Source organism: Mus caroli, chromosome 14, assembly GCF_900094665.2.
Source record: "Mus caroli chromosome 14, CAROLI_EIJ_v1.1, whole genome shotgun sequence".
Classification (NCBI taxonomy): Eukaryota; Metazoa; Chordata; class Mammalia; order Rodentia; family Muridae; genus Mus; species Mus caroli.
The window spans coordinates 14534328-14554641 of NC_034583.1; the positions used below are offsets into that span (position 1 = coordinate 14534328).

General features: G+C 42.2%; 1 protein-coding gene across 3 annotated transcripts in view; it reads left to right on the forward strand.

Moving 5' to 3' along the window:
- The window catches only part of Samd8 (sterile alpha motif domain containing 8), a 47739-nt gene that overhangs the window by 10363 nt on the left and 17062 nt on the right, over positions 1 to 20314 (forward strand). For all 3 annotated transcript variants that reach the window (XM_021182431.2, XM_021182432.2, XM_029469052.1), the window contains exons 2-3: positions 14456 to 15048; positions 19651 to 19746. In XM_021182431.2, coding sequence (XP_021038090.1) covers positions 14456 to 15048; positions 19651 to 19746 — 689 coding nt within the window. The remainder of the gene's footprint in view (positions 1 to 14455; positions 15049 to 19650; positions 19747 to 20314) is intronic.

The window sequence follows — 20314 nt, forward strand, 5'->3', positions numbered from 1 at the left end:
ACATATCATGTGAGTTCTTTTGTGATTGTGTTACCTCACTCAGGATGATACCCTCCAGGTCCATCCATTTGCCTAGGAATTTCATAAGTTCATTCTTTTTAATAGCTGAGTAGTACTCCATTGTGTAAATGTACCACATTTTCTGTATCCATTCCTCTGTTGAGGGGCATTTGGGTTCTTTCCAGTTTCTGGCTATTATAAATAAGGCTGCTATGAACTTAGTGGAGCATGTGTCCTTCTTACCAGTTGGAACATCTTCTGGATATATGCCCAAGAGAGGTATTGCAGGATCCTCTGGTAGTACTATGTCCAATTTTCTGAGGAACCACCAGACTGATTTCCAGAATGGTTGTACAAGCTTGCAATCCCACCAGCTATGGAGGAGTGTTCTTCTTTCTCCACATCCTCGCCAGCATCTGCTGTCACCTGAATGGCCCTGTTGCTTTCTAAGGTGTATAGAGAAAGTATATCATAACAAGGAGGGTGGCTCAGCAAGCTGTTACATGTGCCTGGAGAGAGGCCTGGGTAAGGAGGAGGTGGGCTCCACAGGCAGCCCCTCCCCCAGCTGAAAGGCAGGTACAGAGTGTAACAGAGAACTACTTAAAAGTGGAGGTTGGAGGGGTTTTTGGTTTTTGAGACAAGGTGTTAGATAACCTGAGCTGACCTTGAATTTATTCTATAACTGAGGATGGCCTTGAACTCCTCGTCCTTCTGTCTCTACCTCCAGAGCTCTGGGTCTCCGCCACAACACATGGCTTGCTTTTGGATTTTTAAGGCACCTTCATAGACATTTTTTGTCCTGGAACTCATTCTGTAGACCAGGCTGGCCTTGGAACTCAGAGACCCACCTGCCTCTGTCTCCCAAGTGCTAGGATTAAAGGCGTGCACTACCGTCCAGCGACCTTTATATAGTTCTTGATACTATATTAGTTATGTTCCCATCCTCACCGGTGTTTGTTTGTTTGTTTGTTTGGGGGTTTTGATACTAAATCATTACAGATGGAGTAGATTTATATTTTCTCGGTTCCTTTGATTTCCCATGGTCGGGTTTGAGCCCTTGCACATGGCTAATCCTGTGCTATTGCCCTAGCCCAGTGCAGTGTTATTTTGAGACTGGCTCTCGCTGATTTGCCCAAGCTGTCTGTGAAGCCACCCTGAAGTCCAAGGTCCTTGAAACTCAAGGCAGACACTGAGCTTTCCATCCTCCCAGTTCAGTCTCCAGGCACGTGGGGGTTACAGCTGGTGCACCGTGAGCTGAGTTCCTAGGCAGGTGCTGAGCTAACAAGCTGGTTCTCAGTTTTTTGAGGGATTTATAATATTCTGGATATAACTCCTTTGTTAGCTAAGTAACTGTTGTGTAAATTGTCTCAACACTATGTTGGTGGTTTCCTTTGCTGTAGGAAGCTTCTTAGCTGCTACCATCTCATTGCCTTTTGCTTTTGTTACCTGTGTATACCTTTAAAAACGTTATTGATTTATACTCTTAATTCCAGCACTCTGGAGGCAGAGGCATGCAGAACTCTGAATTGGAGGCCAGCCTAGTTTTCCTAGTAAGTTCCAGGACAGCCAGTGTTATGAGACACCCCCCCCACCCCCCACCCCACCACACACACTGTTGGTAAGTGCTAGGAGTGTAGCTTGGAGATAGAGCATTTGCCAGTATGTCTGAGGCCCTGGGTTTAAGCTGTAGCACTGAAAAGAATTTGTAAGTAATACCACTGCTGTTGAAATACTTAACTTACATTTCATATTAAATGTTGTTGTGTATAATCTATTGGTTTACTTATTTGTGAGTGTACCTATACCCCACACTGTGACATATACCAGAGCCTCCTTTGCATCAGATCAGATGACAGCTTTCAGCTTTTGCTCTCTCCTGGCATGTGGTTCCTGGGTGTCAAACTCATATTTGTGCCATCTGGCCAGCTGGGAGGCAGCACTCTTGGTTTTTTGAGACAGGGTTTCTCTGTGTAGCCCTCGCTGTCTTGGAACTCACTCTGTAGACCAGGCTGGTCTCAAACTCAGAGGTTTGTCTGCCTCTGCCTCCAGAGTCCTTGGATTAAAGGCATCCAGGCTAGTCTCAAACTGAGAGATGCACTTGCCTCTGCTTCCCAAGTGCTGGAATTGAAGGTGTGCACTGCCACTGCTGCTGCCGCCGCCGCCTCAGCCACCACCTCTGCCACCACCTGGCTCAGGAGACAGCACTCTTAACCATTGTTCTTTCTATCTAAGTTTTATATCAGATTCTGTTGGCATGCTCTCTCAAATTTAGCTCCTTACCCTTAGTTTATTCTACTGGGTATTGAACAGTTATACTAGATCTTAGATCACTGCCAGTGTTAACATTGTAAGTATTCTGTCCTGCTGATTACCAAAGTGATGTGTTCAGAGCCTCAGATAACTGTTTACGATCTCTTGGTTCTCCCTGGAATAAAGCCGAAAGCATTTTTGAGTTACAGGTACAGTTAACAGGGGACAGAGTTGGTCTGTAGTTATGGTTTGCTGATTGACTCAGCATTCTGTATCTTCTATTAGTGTTTGTAGACATACACAAATTATCTGATTTTCTGTTTATATCTATTTAAGTGAAGTATACTTCACTGAAACTAGTGTTTTAATTTTCTAAAATTCTTTTTCTTTCTAATCATCAAGCATTACATACTAAACATACAAAACAAACTTTAAAAAGTTAGAGTGAGCCGGGCGTGGTGGCACATGCCTTTAACCCCAGCACTTGGGAGGCAGAGGCAGGAGGATTTCTGAGTTTGAGGCCAGCCTGGTCTACAAAGTGAGTTCCAGGACAGCCAGGGCTACACAGAGAAACCCTGTCTCGGGAAAAAACCAAAAAAAAAAAAAAAAAAAAAGAAAGAAAGTTATAGTGAAGAACCCACCCTAGGAATAACTATTAATAGTTTTTAATTATTTATTTTTGTTTTTTTTTTAATTGTGTGTGTGCATGCACATGTGCATGTGAGTGCAGGTGCCTGTGGAGGCTAGAATGTCAGATCTCCTGGAGCTAGAGTTACAGGTGGTTAGAAGCCTCCTGATTGGGTAATGGGAACCGACTCTGGGTCCTGGAAGAGCAGTGCATGCTGGGACTCCAGCTTCTCATACTTTTTTCAAACTAGAAAAGGCCATTTCCAGTTTGTAGTTCTTTAAAGAGAAAAAGAACTTTTAAACTTCTTCCTTTGAAATATTGACTAACAGGGAGTAGCAAACTCTTGTTTTGTTTTTAAAAAGTACAGAAAACCCATGCACTTTTATCCACTTTTCTGCTGTAGTCATATCTTACATAACTGTAGAATAGTATCAAACAGAAACTGTCATTTTATCAAGAATAGATTCTTATAATTATTGTTCCAATCCCAGTGAAGGGTTGTTCCTTCTCTTCCATCTCTCTAATTCTTGGCAACAACTAATCAATTCCATTTATATAATCCTGTCAGGTTAAAAGTGTTCCATCAGTAGAACCACACAGTATATGATCTTTTAAGACTGGCTTTCCCTCAAGTCTAATGCCCTTGAAACTCACCCAAAGTATTGAATATACAATAACTCACTCATTTTTATTGCTGGGTTGTCGACATGGAATCTTTTGGTTTCTTGGACATCTCAACTACTACAAATAGTGCTGCAGTCATTTGCATGTAGGAGTTTGTGTCAACATATGTTCTCATTTCTTTGGAGGAGATAGTCAGGAGTCTAATTGATGGGTTATATGGTTATATGATAGGTGTAGGTATAGTAGTCTTCACTGTGGCTTAAATTTTCTGATGTGTTCTATAGTGACCTATATGAGACCTTGCCTTAGAAAGAAAGAAAGAAAGAAAGAAAGAAAGAAAGAAAGAAAGAAAGGAATAAAAAGGCAGCTATGTTAAGATGTATTTTATTATTTTTAGTTGTGTATGTGACTGCATGCATACATACACGTGTATGTGGTGATTCTGGAGCCAGTGTGGGGACTGGGAACAGGACTTGGGTCCTTTGGAAGAAAAAGTGCTCTAAACTACTGAGCTGTATCTCCAGTCTCAAAGCCAAATGCTTTCATAAACCTCCATCTGGGTAGTTATACTAATCACCGTATCGTCCAGGGTTTGTGTTTATGACCAACTGTTGGCATCAGGAACCGGCCTTATAGTTGCAGGTCGCCTCCAAATCCAGTGATGAAGGTGACATCACCCACAGGCAACAGGAACTCTTGCATCTGTTGCCATGGCAATTGCCATGCATTCCCACATTCCCAGCATCTACCTGGCTCACTTCCCATCCTTACCTGCAAGCAGTTACATCACAACCCAAATAAAAGGCAGACCCTCCTGACCTCTGTTCTTTTACCCCCTTCATCTTTGTCACCACCTTTTGCCCCCTTCCCCCATAATAAACCTCTCTCACATGGAACTGTATTGGCCTGGTGTGGTCTGTCTGGACATGAGCTTCAACTCTAACACAACACCAACCACTGACCAGAAATTCTCCTGCCTCTGCCTCCCAAGTGCTGGAATTAAAGGTGTGCGCCACCATTGCTCGGCCAGAACAGCAGATTTAAAGCTGGTGTTTATTCTAAGCTGTTCTCATTTCATCAAGGAGGTAAATAGAATATCATAGAAAATAAGCTGAACTCAAGCTCAGGGTGGTGGCTTGTCTGTACTAGCACAGTTAGGCCGGAGAACCACAGATCAGAGGCCACCTTGTCTCACCTATGATTCTAGCATTTGGGTGGCTAAGAGTCAGGGATTCAAGGCTATCCTTGGTTATATAGTGGGTTAAAGGAGATCCTGTTCCAAAAACAAATTATATCTCTTTTGAGTTATATAAATAATTTAGATAACAATGATGTTCACAAAACCCTACCCTCAGTTTAGAATTAAATTATCTTTAAAAAAAATAAAACAGACTTCAAGTTAGATTTATTTTAACCTTTTTTTTTTCATTTCACAAAGATAGATAGCTAGAAATAGAAACATATCATCCCAGAGGTTGGAGAAATGACTCTTACAGGTAGGGTGCTTGCTGCACAAGTCTGGAGGACCTGTGGAGGAGGGCATCTGTAACCTCAGCATTACACTGTTGCGAGTGGAGACAGTATGGGTTACTGGGGCTTACTGACCACCATCTTAGTTTAGTGAGAACAGGATGGGAAGTGATAGAGCAGGCTATCTCTGTGATAGAGCAGATATCTCTGCAATAGAGCAGGCTATCTCTGTGATGGAGCAGGCTATCTCTGTGATGGAGCAGGCTATCTCTGTGATGGAGCAGGCTATCTCTGTGATGGAGAAGGACATCTCTGTGATAGAGCAGGCCATCTCTGTGATGGAGCAGACATGTCTGCACACGCAGGTGCATGTACCTCCCCTCCCCCAACAAGTAAATAAATGCATTCTAGGAAATATACTGGACTCAAGCTGAGCATGGTGGTGCTCACTAGTAATCCTCAATGTGGAGCTCATCTTGGGCTCCTAGTGAGGCCTGACTCAAGCAACCGAGGGTGGTAGGGATTGAACTCTGAACTCTTTAGTCAGCAGGATTTAAACTAATCTGATCAGAAGAGAAGTTTAAGACAGCCGATGTGCTCAGTAAGTCTTAACTGAGTAACCAGAGTACATACAAAAGATAAAGTGTTATTTGTTGCATGCTATACAGAACAGTCAGCTACTTTCATTTTATCTATTATCTATAACTTAGAATGAACTAAGACCGCCTGATAGACCAAGGCTGAGTGCAGGAGTGGACTTTGTGTCTTGATAAGACAGTATTAACCTTTGTTGCAGGATTTCTTAGTTGCTCATGACTTCAGAATGTGCTTTTAGTTTTTATCTCAAATTGCAATGCTTCGCTTATACATGCCAGTTAACACTTCAGCCCTGGGGGTCTTGGGGATAGAGCCCTTGGAGAGAGTACAGGAGGCTTGGCTTCAGTCCCCAGTAGTGCCAAAACAAAATACCTTTGGGAGAGGAACATGCTTTGTGTGCAGTGCTCTTAAATGTGGATCCAGATGCCAATAGTGTACATGCATGGGACCCCAGCCCTGTGGGAAACAAAGGGTTACAGTTAGTGTGCACCGAGCCAGGCAGGGTCACTCCGTGAGCCTCAGCAGCACAGCCAACCACAGTGAATCAAGATGGAATGATGTCATTGCGCTAGTGTTTAGATAACCTCTTGGAGTCTTTGATATATGTATTCTCTTTATAGAAATGCAACCTGTGGTGATATGGTAATAGTGATAACTTGGTGAACAGCTGTTAACAGTGAGGAATTGGACATGCCAGTGTGGTGACTGGTACAGTGTAGTCTCCATGTTTCAGAACACTCATCAGCACTTGTGCCAGGATAAGGTCTCCTTTAGAGAAATTTTATATGTGAGAGAAATATAACTATTAGTTTTATAGGTTGTAATTTTTATAGTTTTAAAATGCTCCTTGAATATGTATCACGTATATACAAATGCATACATATATACATACATACATATGCATGTTTGTTTTTGAGATGAGATCGCTCACTGAATGTGGGAACTTGGAGCCTACACATTTGGGTGGCTGACTGGCCTGTGCGCTCGCTGTAGGGATGGATCCACCTGTCTCCACCTCCCCACTGCTGGGGCTGGTGCCCTGCTCCTTTTCTGCCCCGCCCCCTCAGTCTTTTTAAGTGGTTCTCACATAGGTACTGGGAATCCAGTGAGTGTTCAAGCAGTTCACCACCTGAGCCAGGCCTGTAGTTGATGGTGGATATTTAACTTTTATGTAATGCTCTTGCTAAACTTCATATTAATTCTTTAGACACTTTTGTGGTTGTAGTTGTTGTTGATGTTTGTTTGATTGTTTAGTTTAGTTTTGTTTTGTTTTTTTGAGACAGGGTCTCACTGTGTAGCCTCTGCTGGCCTGGAACTTGTTATGTAAGTTAGACTAGCCTGGAAGTCACAGAGATTTCCCTGCCTCTGCCTTCCAGGTGCTAGGACTCTAGGCATGTGCCACCACATCTGGCCAATATGCATGCTTGTATGCATTGTATGTATGCATGTATGTATGTGTTGGGGATGGGTTTTTAGTAGGCCTTCCTCCGTATGAGCATGCACTCCACCACTGAGCTATGTGCACCGTTGGTCCCCTAACTGTGGACCGCTTACTGACTGTGTGTCTGTCATCCTTGTTTTCCGGTTTTAGTGGATTTCCTACCACAGCACCTTTGGGGCTTCTGTATGAGCGAGCGGTCGGGTTATCTACACACCTTTTGCTTCACTTGGCCTTGTTGCCTTTGTTAGAGCCTTTGATGTTTACTAGGGGCATCAAGAATCATCTTTATCCCAGGCATCAAGACGAAGGCTTTCCTCATGAAATCTGATACTAGCAGGCTCCTCAAAGATGCTTTTATCAAGTTGTGCTATTTCTTTGTATTTTTAGTTTGATGGGTTTTTACAATCAGAAATGATGGATGAATTTTGTCAAATGTTTTCTTCATAGTTTGATGGTTTTGTGGTTTTGCTCTCTTACCTTGTTAATATGGGGAGTTGGCTACTTTTATTTTCAGATACAAAATTAGCTTGGCATTGTTGAGATAAATGCCACTTGGTTTTAATTTTATGTCATTAAATTTGTTTTTGTAGCTCTGTGCATGAGGGCTAACAGTTCATTGTATTGGCTTTTTTGTTATCTCTTGATTCTGTTTTCAGGACTTAATTCATAAATAGCCTTTCCTTGAAGGGCTTGTAGAGAATTGTATTTATTTGGTTGGTTAGCTTTTCAAGACAGTTTCTCTATGTAGCTCAGGTTGTCCTGGAATTCACTCTGGCTGGCCTTGAATTTAGAGACCCCCTTACCTCTACCTCCCAAGTGCTGGGATTAAAGGCCTGAGCCAGCACACCACCAGTGAAGCCCTCTGGGCCTGAAATTTTCTTGGTAAGAGTGTATTACATACTCAATTTCTTTAAAGATTTGAGTGTTTTGTTTGCATTTATTTATGCAGGAAGTCAGGATTAGGTCAGCAGACAACTTGACAGAGCCTATTCTCTCTTTTCACATGTGTGTTCCAGGCATCAAACTCAGGTTGTCTGGCTTGGCAGCAAATGCCTTTACCCACAGAACCATCTTGCAGCCCAGCCCCTCCCCCCACCCCCCACCTCACCCCGTTAATGATGTCTGTCCTCATCTCTTTTATTGCCATTACTGTGGTAATATTCTCTCTTCCCCTCCCCCTCCCTTCCCCCGCCCCCTCCTTAGAGCAGAGTTGGGGGTTGTTAGCTGTTAATGAGTTTTATAGATGTTAAGCTGGGTTGGGAGGAGCTGCTCAGGAAGAAAGCAGGGCTGTGGTGTAGCCTCTCTGAGAGCCACTTCATTGTCCTTACAACACTTAGGGATGTGATTTTGGTGAATTTGAAGCAGTTATCAAAGGGGGTTGCAAAAAACTAAAGGAGATCCTGAAGGGCACTGGACAGGACTGATAAGGTAAAAGTCTAGATCTCGAGGTGCCTTTGCTGTAAGCGAAGTTAACAGTCTTGTTTGAGATTTTCAGAAAAATATTTAGGGAAAAGAATGAGGCTTCACAGTGGGTCAGACACATTTAGGCTTTATGCCTGGTCATTTATAACTTTAACATAGAACATCTATGTGTGAAAGGAGTATCTCTATTGTTGGTAGCTTTTACAGAAGTTGTTAATTGTGCTGGATTCCTGCTTCTCAGTAAACAGGAGGCTTCAGTCAGACTTCAGAGTGAGGGATTTCTCTTCCCATATAATTTTTCCTGTGTTTCTTTCTGCCCTGCCTCCTTTCTCTCTCTCCGTCTCTCTCTGTCTCTCACTGTCTCTGTCTCTGTCTCTGTCTCTCTCTCACACACACACACACACACACACACACCCCTACCTGTAGACATGGTTGCATTATGTAGCCCTGCCTGTCCTGGAACGCACTGTATAGATCAGGCAGAACTTGAGGTCACAGCAATCTACCTGCCGCTGTCTCCTGAGCTGTGGGATTAAACTCATGCCCAGCTGATCCCTTTGAAGTTGTCTGTAATTTCTTCCATGCTAAATAGGAACATGGGCCCTACTTACCAAGTTTTAACCTGTCTGCTCCTGGGGAGACACAAGAAGGACATAGATGGGAGGGAGTTGTCATTTGAAGGGAATCAGCTGTCCTTCAAGGGGAACATGCGTAAGAAAGTCATATCAAGAGGGTAAGAGAAGGAGGCTGAGTTCCACCCTGTCACTCCAGCAACCCAAGGAATTCCCCAAATCTTTTAGGGACTTCAACTTAGACCAAACTGGGATTAGTGGTGTTTATGCAGAAAAGGATCTCAGGGTGAGCCCCTTTGAAGCAGAGCTGGGGCTTTTATGATCCATTTCATTTCATGTGTGCACACATAGGTATCTGTCTTCGGGTATGTGCACATGATTTTAGGTGTTGGTAAAGAGCACCTAGAGATGGAGCTACAGGGAGCTGTGAGCCACCCGACTTGTAGTCTCAGGTCCTTTATAAGAGCATCATGTCCTTTAACCGCTGAGCCCTCTCTCCAGCCTCCATAGTTGGGAATTACATTTTTAAATCATTTTATGTTTATTTATGGGCGTTGTGCCTGCATGATGTGTGTCTGTACACCATGTGTGTGCCTGGTGCCCATAAAAGCCAGAAGAGAACGCTAGATTCCCCTGCGCCTAGGCTTATAGACAAACGTGAGTTGCCATCTGAATGCCAACCTGAGTCCTCTGGAGGAGCTGCAGTTGCTCCTCACTGTGGAGTCATCTCTCTAGTCTCAGAGTTGGAGGTTGGTTTGTTTCTTTGTTTTTGAGACAGGGTTTCTCTGTGTAGCCCTGGCTGTCCTGGAACTCACTCTGTAGACCAGGCTGGCCCTTCAGAAATCCGCCTGCCTCTGCCTCCCAAGTACTGGGATTAAAGGTGGGCGCCACCACTGCCTGGCAGAGATTTTTATTAAGAGATGTTTTCAACATAGATTTAAAACAAGATGGCTAAGAGAAAGAAGGAAGGAGGAGCTCAGAGAGAAAGTAGGCCATATCTGAGAACACAGGTTCGAGTGCCTAATTTTCTCTCTTTCTAGTTCCTGAGGGAAGAAGACCTGGCCTCACTGTCCAGCGGGGCTTTGCCCCACACTCACTGTGTAGCCTAGACTAGCCCCAAATTTTAGATGTTACTGACTCGTCCTCTTTAGTGCTGGTTATAGGCGTGTCCCAGCATGCCTGCTTTCTATTTAACATACTTAAATGTATAGTACAGTTATCATTACATAAATTTCTTTGGGGGGGATGATTTTTCGAGACAGGGTTTCTCTGTGTAGCCCTGGCTGTCCTGGAACTCACTCTGTAGACCAGGCTGGCCTTGAACTCAGAAATTCGCCTGCCTCTGCCTCCCAAGTGCTGGGGTTAAAGGCGGACGCCACCACGCCCAGCTAAATTCTGTTATCTCTCTCTGTTCTGGTCAGTTTCTATGGGATCGTTTTCATGAATTTCAATGTCTTGTTTATGGATTCTAGATACCTTTATATTCTTATATATGTTAGAAATATTCCTGAAGTCACAAGATGCAGAGAAAAGTCTTCCCTAGGGTAATTTTTCTCATTAGCAGCAAAATAACATTTAAGGGCCAAACAGTTCTTTGTTTTCAGAGAGATAATTCTAGTTACCCCCATAGTTTTCTGCTGTTTTTTGTTTTGAGGCAGGGTCTCTATGTAGATCTGGCTGGTATGGAACTTGCTATATAACCAGGCTGGCCTTGAACTCATAGAGATCTACTTGCCTCTGTCTCCTGAATGCTAGGATTAAAAACATTTATTTTGGCTTATACTTCTACATCATTGTTCATCACCGAAGGTCAGGATAAGAATCTAGAGGCAAGAGCTGATGCAGTGGCCAGGGAGGGGTGCTGTTTACTGGCTTGCTCTAATAGCTTGCTCTGCCTGCTTTCTTATAGAACCCAGAACCACCAACCTAGGGATGGCCCCACCCACAATGGGCTGGGTTCTCCATCATCAATCACTAATTAAGAAAATGCTCTCCAGGCATGCTTACAGCCCAGTCTTTTGTGGAGGCATTTCTCAGCTGGGGTCCCCTCCTCTCAAATTACTCTAACCTGTTGTCAAGTTAGATCAATTCAGGCAGCACAGAGGCTCTCACTATCTAGTCCTCCTAAATTCTCTCTCTGTGGTTCACTCTGGCCTTGAACTCTCTCTGTCCTCTTGCGGTGGCCTCCAGAGTGCTGAGGTTATGGTATGTACCACCACAGCTGGCAACACTATAAGATTTTACCAGCATCTCTAGTGTCTACCTTCTCCATGCTAGTCACCCTCTCCACAAGTAGTGACCATAAAGATTGCATCCACATGCTGAAGGATACCCCTGGAAAGTGAGGAGAATTAGCCGTAGTGGAGAACAATGGTTTAGATTTTATTTTGTCCTTCTGGTATTGTTGTGTGTTCTTCCTAAAGCCCCATGGGTTGTGAATTATTGTTCAGCCTGGTTGAGATAGGCTTTTTCTTGTCCGTGTGTGAAGTTAGGAAACCTTTTGGATGGTTTCTTTTCCATCTCATGCATGTTCTGATGAGTATTCAAGGGAGACCTTTTGTGGATCTCTGCATAGCCCCATCTGAGGGTCTCTGTTGTATTCAGCCCACAGATACAGTCACAGCCATCAGCTCAGCTCAGCTCAGCATGTCTGCCAGGCCTCAGAGAGACACAGGAACCTGTGTCTCACCTTATGGCTCTCCTGGCTTGAACACTTTCAAGGCATTAAGCTGAAGTGATATGAGCTCACCTCAGTTGTTTACTGTCGGGGTGGGGGTGGCTGATGGTCTAGCATTTTGAGTTGTTTTTTCATATATTTTATTGATTGATTGATTATTTTAAATCAGAGTAAAATTTGTTCTGCTCTTATATCTTGGCCAGAAGCAGCGGTCCTGCTGATAATTGATATGAATCAGTTATTAAAATGGAAAGCATCCTTGAACATTTATTGACTAAAATTCATTTGGTTTGTATAGAACTAGTAATCTGACATGTTCTTTATTCAAAGTCTTCTGTTCCCTGCAATTCTTGTGGTTCAACATGACTGTTATTAAATGGACCTTAAAGCTTACTATCATTTTTTATATTCTTCTTTAATACATGCTCTCACAGTTGGAGCTAACTATTGGTTACTGTGGCCCTGTAACTATTCTGAAGTAGCACACAATTAAAGGACATGCACTAACCTGATGAGGCAGAGCAGTGGAATGTGTCATGCTTTTAGGGCATTCTCACAGCAGGCTCAAAGGCTGGCTTCTGTGTTACAACTCCAATTATCTAGTGGCTAAAGCATGGGCATCAAAGGCAGCTAGCTTGATTGAAGTTGAAAGAACTGGTGAGTTAGTGTGGGGGAGAAACATGAAAGAAGAGAAAATTATTTTGCTCCGAGTATGAGATGAAATTGTCCTAAGAGCCGTGCTCCAAGGATGGGAGTGACTTGGAACCCGCTGGCGGTGAGCCCTTGGCGAAGGGAAAGGAGCAGAATAGAGATAGAGCGGGGAATGTTGGTTGTTGTAGATGAGGTTTGCTGCTTGGTAACTGCTGCTGAGTTTACAGCACATCTCCTTGGGTATCCAAGTCTGATGATTTAATCAGCACCGGGGGAGGAGGATACAGATGAAGCAGGGAGGATGAAACCACCCAGCAATGAGTGTAAACTCAAACATCGCAGAACCATAGTTAATGGAATTCTACATATGTAACTTTGCAGCAGTGCTCCCTGTAGTAGATGGGTGGTAGGATGTTCATTTTCTAAGATTGGGAAAGAAAAATGTGAGTTGATGATGTCATGCTGGACATTTTTGTTTTTGGGTAAATTTTCTCATGTCTGTTTCTTATTTCCTGAATGTTTTTGATGGTAGGAGTGAGCTTACTAGTTAAAATGTCTGCTTTTGTTCAGTGATGACAGGCCTTAGACAAGTGTTTATCACCTGCCTTTCACTTCCTTAACCTAGAGAAGCCAGGAAGGTTTTCTGACTCCAGAATGTGTGCTATAAAGCCACAGTGAAGGTTAAATCAGGAGACCAGAGGGAGGAGAGGAAGATGATGCTGTCCTGGGTGTTGTAGAAAACCTTTGTCCTGGGGGATACTCATTTGTATTGTTTTGCTTCACTTTTTAAAGCAAGCCTTTTCCCAAATACTATAGTCTAATGAACGTTCACAAAAGAAATATATAACACATCTATCCAGAATATTTTACGACACTTGGGTTTATTCTTTTTTTTTAAAAAGCTAGATAGTCACTGTATCATTGTGGATTAAATAAAACCTATCCTGTTTTTAAACAACTCAGAAGGAAATATAGTGAGTTATTTTAAATCTAGAAAACCCACTGGCTTTAATAGTTAAGAAGTAGACACATGAGAAGAAGTTTTTTGTTACCCTTTTCTTTCTCATATAGGCCTTTGTCTCCCATGTATCTGATACATTTTAAAAATTGAAATAGACCCAGGTTTTACAAAATAAAAAGAGTATAAATAGCTGAGTAAGATCAAAGCAGCAAAAACCATGAGTGCTTTAAAAAGCTGTATTAAGTAGTCTTTTATAACTATAATCTGAGTTTTGCTTCATTGGCATGTCAGTTTTTTTTCAAACTTTGACAACTAATTCTAAGAAGGGCCTTTTCAGTTCTCCAGTGGGACTCGCAGGGAGGAGCCAGCAGTGTCGGTGCATGCTTTAATCGCAGCTCTCAGGAGTCAGAGAGGCAGGTGGATCTTTGTGAGTTTGAGGCAATCCTGGTCTACAGATCTAGTTCCAGGACAGCCTGGGCTGCACAGAGGAGCCCTCTCTGAAAAACAACAAAACTATTAGGAACTGAGCTCACAGCTGTTTTTAAACCTTTAATCTGTTAGATAAATTATTTCATAACTAGTAGATAGAAATGTTCAAATCTATCTATATTCAGTTTCCTGGAATAATACCATCTATAATTTGTGTTCTTTTCCTCCTCAAATGGAGAATTTTTTTCTATGACAAGACAATTTCAGAAATTAATTTTTTCTAATATATCTTTTATAGATTACATTTTATAAAAAGTATTAAAATGCCCCCTCNCCCCCCCCCCCATTATATCCAGTGCATCATTGTTCTCAGTAGTAATCTTTTGAAGTGATCATGGCTGACATGCTGTGGAAATGCCATTTGTAAAATACCTTTCTATAAAGTGCTAAAGCTGTGGTGGTAGATCAGGGTAGATCACTGCTCTTACCTCTAAGTCCTGGGTTCAGCAACAGCCCTCCATAACACCAGAACCGTTGCTGTCAGCCTCATAAAAGTGCTAATCTATTGGAATCACTCGTTGCTAAATCACTTTTGTTTCTCTGACTAGAGATGCCAGTGGGGGCAGTATAGATACTTTATTGTGTTTTGGTATGTGTACTTGCATTTGGTTTTTAATGAAGATGTTGAACTACATTCAAGGTTTTGTTTTGTTTCCCTGTTTTCCCTTGACAGGAAGTGGAGAAAGAAATGGCAGGTCCTAGTCAACTCTGCATTCGCCGCTGGACTACCAAGCATGTGGCTGTGTGGCTGAAGGACGAAGGTTTCTTTGAGTATGTGGACATTTTATGCAACAAGCACCGCCTTGATGGAATCACGTTGCTCACGCTGACTGAATATGATCTCCGTTCTCCTCCTCTGGAAATCAAAGTCCTAGGAGACATTAAACGGTTAATGCTCTCAGTCCGAAAATTGCAGAAAATACATATTGATGTTTTGGAAGAGATGGGCTACAACAGTGACAGTCCTATGAGTCCCATGACTCCATTCCTTAGTGCTCTTCAGAGTGCAGACTGGCTCTGTAACGGAGAGCCCACTCACAGCTGTGATGGGCCCATCCCTGACTTGAGTTCTGATCAGTACCAGTACATGAATGGCAAAAACAAACATTCTGCTCGAAGACTGGACCCAGAGTACTGGAAGACCATCCTGAGTTGTGTATATGTCTTTATAGTATTTGGGTTTACGTCTTTCATTATGGTTATCGTTCATGAGCGAGTGCCTGACATGCAGACCTACCCACCACTCCCAGATATATTCCTGGACAGGTGAGTTTTGTTTCTAGATGCTGCGTTTATAGAAGTTTCTAGACTCACACAGTGGTAGTAAGTAGGGTAATTGCATTGTGGTTAGAGCTGGCATGTGTGCTCCATTTGCTGTGTTTGGTGCCATCAAAGGATATGCTTTGCTAAGCATGGTGGCTCATACCTGTACTCTGGAAACTGAGATAGGCGGGCCACAGATTCAAATTCTGGGCAGTGTGTGAGAGATACTTTGTTAGGAAGCTGTTTGTAATGGGCTATTTTATATTAATTAAATTTATTTGTAATAGTACAAATTAATTCAGGGATTGATTCTGTTCTTATTATATACTGAATAAAACTAAGTATATATTAAATAAAAATAAATAGTTTGATTATGAAAAACAAACAAACAAAAAGAACAGTAAGGTTTTTACATCAGTGATCTTTAAAAATAAGGAGTACCACCTTGCTTTCCATTGCTATTGATTGAGCCCAGGGCAGAGTGCACATTGAGCTACGTTTGCAGCTATCTTGTGGGGATATCAAAAAGAGTAATGAGACCGCCTGTTCCAAGGAATAGTATTCTAGTTGGTACCCAGCCTGCTCACCTCTTAGTGTATTCTCAGAATTCTTTTATTTATTTATTTATTTAAGTACACTGTAGCTGTCTTCAGACACTGCAGAAGAGAGCATCAGATTTCGTTACGGATGGTTGTGAGCCACCATGTGGTTGCTGGGATTTGAACTCAGGACCTTTGGAAGAGCAGTCGGCGCTCTTAACCACTGAGCGATCTCACCAGCCCCTTATTGTATTCTCAATAAACTATTCTTCCTGTTTTTTTTTTTTTTTTAAGATAGTAATGGATTTTAAAGGAAAACACTCTATGACTGGAACAGATGAGAAATACTGGATGAGAAATGAGACTGTGTCTGCATCCGTCAATGTGCAGCTGATTCTGGCAAGCTATTAGTGGGTGCTAATATCCATTTGATGGACAACCGCAGAGCAGCAGCATATTCACATGATTGAAGGGCCAATTTCCACATTACTCCATTGCAGAGGAAACAGTGCTGGAACCTGACAAAGGTCATCGTTAACCACGTGGTCAGATCCACCATCACAGTGGAGCAAACTGAACCTAGGCACTGGATAGGATGTTCAAAGCATCACCTCGATGATATTCTGATAATCTCACTCCTCAGAAAACTTTAACCTAAATTTGATCATTAGGAGATAGATATACAAAAAGGAACATTGTGCATAATAGCTGATCTAGATTCTCCAGAAATGTCATAATAAAACCCAGGGGGAATCATGAGGGAAATTGAAGGGACATGTTAATTGAATCCTAATCAAGAAAATGTAGTTGCAAAGGACATGTTGAGGATAATTAAAAAGTATGACCATGGCTGCATATTAGCCGATGATGCAGAGTCAGTCCTGCAGTTCTCAGGGAGCAGATGCCTGAAGGTCCATCCCTGTTCTCAGAGATATGTGTAGTTAGAGGGAGGTGTATCTGTAACTTACTCTGGAGGAATCTAAATGTGTGAAATGAAGCAATATGGCAAAAATATTAAATACAAATAATTGGGTGACTTAAGAGTAGTAAGTACTGCCGGGCGTGGTGGCACATGCCTCTAATCCCAGCACTCGGGAGGCAGAGGCAGGCGGATTTCTGAGTTCGAGGCCAGCCTGGTCTACAGAGTGAGTTCCAGGATAGCCAGGGCTATGCAGAGAAACCCTGTCTTGAAAAACCAAAAAAAAGAAAGAAAGAAAGAAAAAAAGAGTAGTAAGTACTTATTCTTGTAAGTTTTTCAGATGGACCAGGATTTTTTTTCCATATAAATTGATGATAGTAAGAGGGCACAGGAGTTGGAAACAATCAGATCATTGCTATAAGGTCAGTGAAGGATTACAAAGAAGTAGGCTTAGAGCTTGATCACGGGGCCTTTGTTTGGGGAGACTGTATTGTAAGATGGTGTACTGCTTGTAGGGATGAACTGGGGTTTGTTTGGTTTTGTTTTTTATCTATTTTTATATGTTATGCCTAAACATTTATATTTTATGTTAATAAATATATTTATAATATATGCCATAATTACATATTATGCTTGAAGTTATGAGAAGAAATAGTAATAATGTCAAGGTTTGGTTTATAATCATGAGTGTAGGTTGCTATGATAAGGCAAAGGGCAAGACCATAGGAAGAGAAATAAAAATAGAAGGGAGGAAGAATGCCATTATATGCCGTTGTACCAGGAGGAGTAATGGGAGATGGGGAGGAAGAGGCAGGGAGAGCATCAGTAAGACAGAGAAATCTGTTTAAATAGAGGCTTTCATTGGATCTAGAAAGTTACAAGGAGTTTTACAGGAAAGAGTTTCAGTATAACTTTTGTATGAATATAAGTTTATATTGACTAAAAGCTTAAGAACAGCTGTTCTTAAGCAAAATTATTAAATAGTGGATGAGAGACACGAAGGAAGCAGGGTGTAGAGTGTGTGTGTGCATTATGAAGATTTACTGTGGGATGAAATAGAGTAAACTCCCTCTGGGGAGCAGGAATTAGCATTAGTTTTGAGAAGGAAGTAGATTTACTTTTTTCCTAAGTTTGTAAAATTGTGTGTCTGTGTGTGTGTGTGTGTGTGTGTAATTTTGTGGGGGCAGAGTCTCACCGTGTAGCCCTGGTTGTCCTTGAACTCTTTTTTTTCTTAACTTTTTTTTATACACATTGGTGTTTTGCCTGCATGTATGTTTGTGTGAGGGTTCCAGATCTCCTGGAACTGGAATTACAGACAGTTGTGAGCTGCCCTGTGGGTGCTGGGGATTGTACTCGGGTCCTTTGGTGCGCTTAACCTCTGAGCCATTTCTCCAGGCCCCTGTCCTTGAACTCTTCTTGTAGACCAGGCTGGCCTCAAACTCAGAGATTTCTGCCTCCTAAGTGCTAAGAACAAAGGTATTTGCCTACCACGAGTGGCTTATGTATATTATTAATAAATTTTAAGGGTATCATGGCACATGCCCTTGGTTCTAGCAAATCAAACATTTGCTGATAATATATCATAAATTTATCTCCAGATAATTCTTTTGGCATGCATATAATTTTGCTATTAAGTTGAGAAGGCAAGTGTACATAATACTACGTTGGCTGAATATTTGATACTTGAGGACAGAGGGATCTTCTTTGTTTCTCAGAGTTCATCAGTGTTATTTATTTATTTATTTATTTATAGTCCTCAATTCTAAGACTCCCCCCACATAAATTCATAATACAAAATGCTGAGTTCAGGATCAGTTAGAAATTGTTAAATCTATTCTAACCAAGAGCCAAAATTCATGTAACAATTCTTTGTTGTTTTTTTTTTTTTTTTTAAGACAAAGTTTCTCTGTGTATCCCAGCTACCTAGGAACTCATTTTGTAGTCCTTGCTTGCCTTGAACTCGAGATCCCCTGCCTCTGCCTCTTGAGTTCTAGATCTAAAGGTGTGTGACACTACCTTTTTTTTTTTTAAATGACACTCAACAGCAGTTTTTTTAACTGTTTGTTTGTTTGTTATTGTTTGTTTTTTGTTTTTTAAGGCAGGGTTTCTCTGTGTAGCCCTGGTTGTCCTGGAACTCTTTGTAGAGCAAGCTGGCCTTGAACTCAGATTCATCTACCTGTGCCTCCCAAGTGCTGAGATGAAAGGCATGTACCAGTGCCACCCAGCAATAACAACCCAAGAATGTGGTAGCTTGTTGCTTACATGCTAAGGAGTAGCAAATAGAAAAATGGGTGATTGCGTGTCTGTTCTCTCCGAGCAGAAGACTTGGTAAACTAACATATAGCAGCCTTTGAATCTGAGCTGAGGTGTTACGGCAGCATTCACTAGTGTTGGATGCAGCAGTGGCATGCAGTTGGAAGAACATGTTTGTGTTCAGAACCAAGACTGCAGTAAAGTTGTGCAGTGCACTGTTGGCTAGGTGGGCACCTCCAGAAACACCTCAGACTCATTACTTGTTAGATGAGGACTTGGTTTTTGGTTGTTCTCAGTTCAGAAAACTTTGACTGTAAGCCATTTTTTCCTTATTTGTTTCCTTCTTGTGTATTCACTTGTAAGCTCCCTCACTCATTCAGTCCTAAACCTGCAGTTTCAGAAGTTGGGTGCTGGGCTGGAGAGATGGCTCAGAGGGCTCAGAGTGTCATGTGTACCGCACTTGCAAAGGACCTATGCCCACTCCAGGCAGCTTGCAGTTGCTGTAACTCAAACTCCAAGGGCTCTGAGGCTCTTTTCTAGTTTCCTCAATCTCCTGTATTCACATGCACACAGATACACATATATACATAGACATAGTTAAAAACAAAGTCTGCTGTTTTTTTTTTTTTTTAAAAAAGCAGTTGTGTGCAATAGAGTGGGAGGGAAGGGTTGTTTCTTTATAGAGAACTACTCCAGGAAGTCTGCGACAGCGAGTAGGTTCTGATGAGTGCAATACCCTTTGAAGCAGATTTTCTACTCCCTAGGCTTTGCAGATATTTCCTAAGAGAAGTGACGTTCTACAGAGCAGTTCTGAGGTTGCTGTTCGAAAAGTGTTGAGTTGCAGGGTGCATCTGCATGTGTTCAGTTCCAGAAAGAACTGTTTTTCTGTTGCAGTGTTCCTAGGATCCCGTGGGCCTTCTCCATGACTGAAGTGTGTGGCGTGATTCTGTGCTACATTTGGATCCTGGTTCTCCTTCTTCACAAGCACAGGTATTCACCGATTCCTTGAGACTGGAAATGGCTGACTCTCATGTAGGATTGTCAAGCCCAGTCCTTCGCTCTGCATTTCCCTGGAAGATTTCCTTCTATTCAGTGACATAGGAAAATTGGGTTTAGTTTTAAAAGGTCGTGAGACCAATAAGTTTAGTAATATTGTACATGTATTTTATAAGCAAAAGGATAATCGGCCTTAGTCAGTCAGTCCTTGCTAGTCTATGTCTGCCTCTTGCTCCTTGTCCGCCTTTCCTTAGACATAAGCTAGGAATGCCACTTCTATAGAAAGACAGAAATACTTCCGAGGCCAGTGTTTGGTTAAGTGTTTGAATGGAGGAGGGAAAGCCCATTAAACAAGACTGTCTTCTGTGCTCTGTATATCTGAGATGGTAGAGAAGTTGCTAGCTGGAGAGAGAGGGCTTCTCGGCAATTTCATCAAGAAGTAACCAAGGGAAGGCATTTTAAACAATTATAAAGACAGCAAGGAAGGCATAAGGGTAAGAAGGCGCCTTTTGCTGAAAGGACCCTGATATAGCTGTCTCGTGTGAGGCTATGCCAGTGCCTG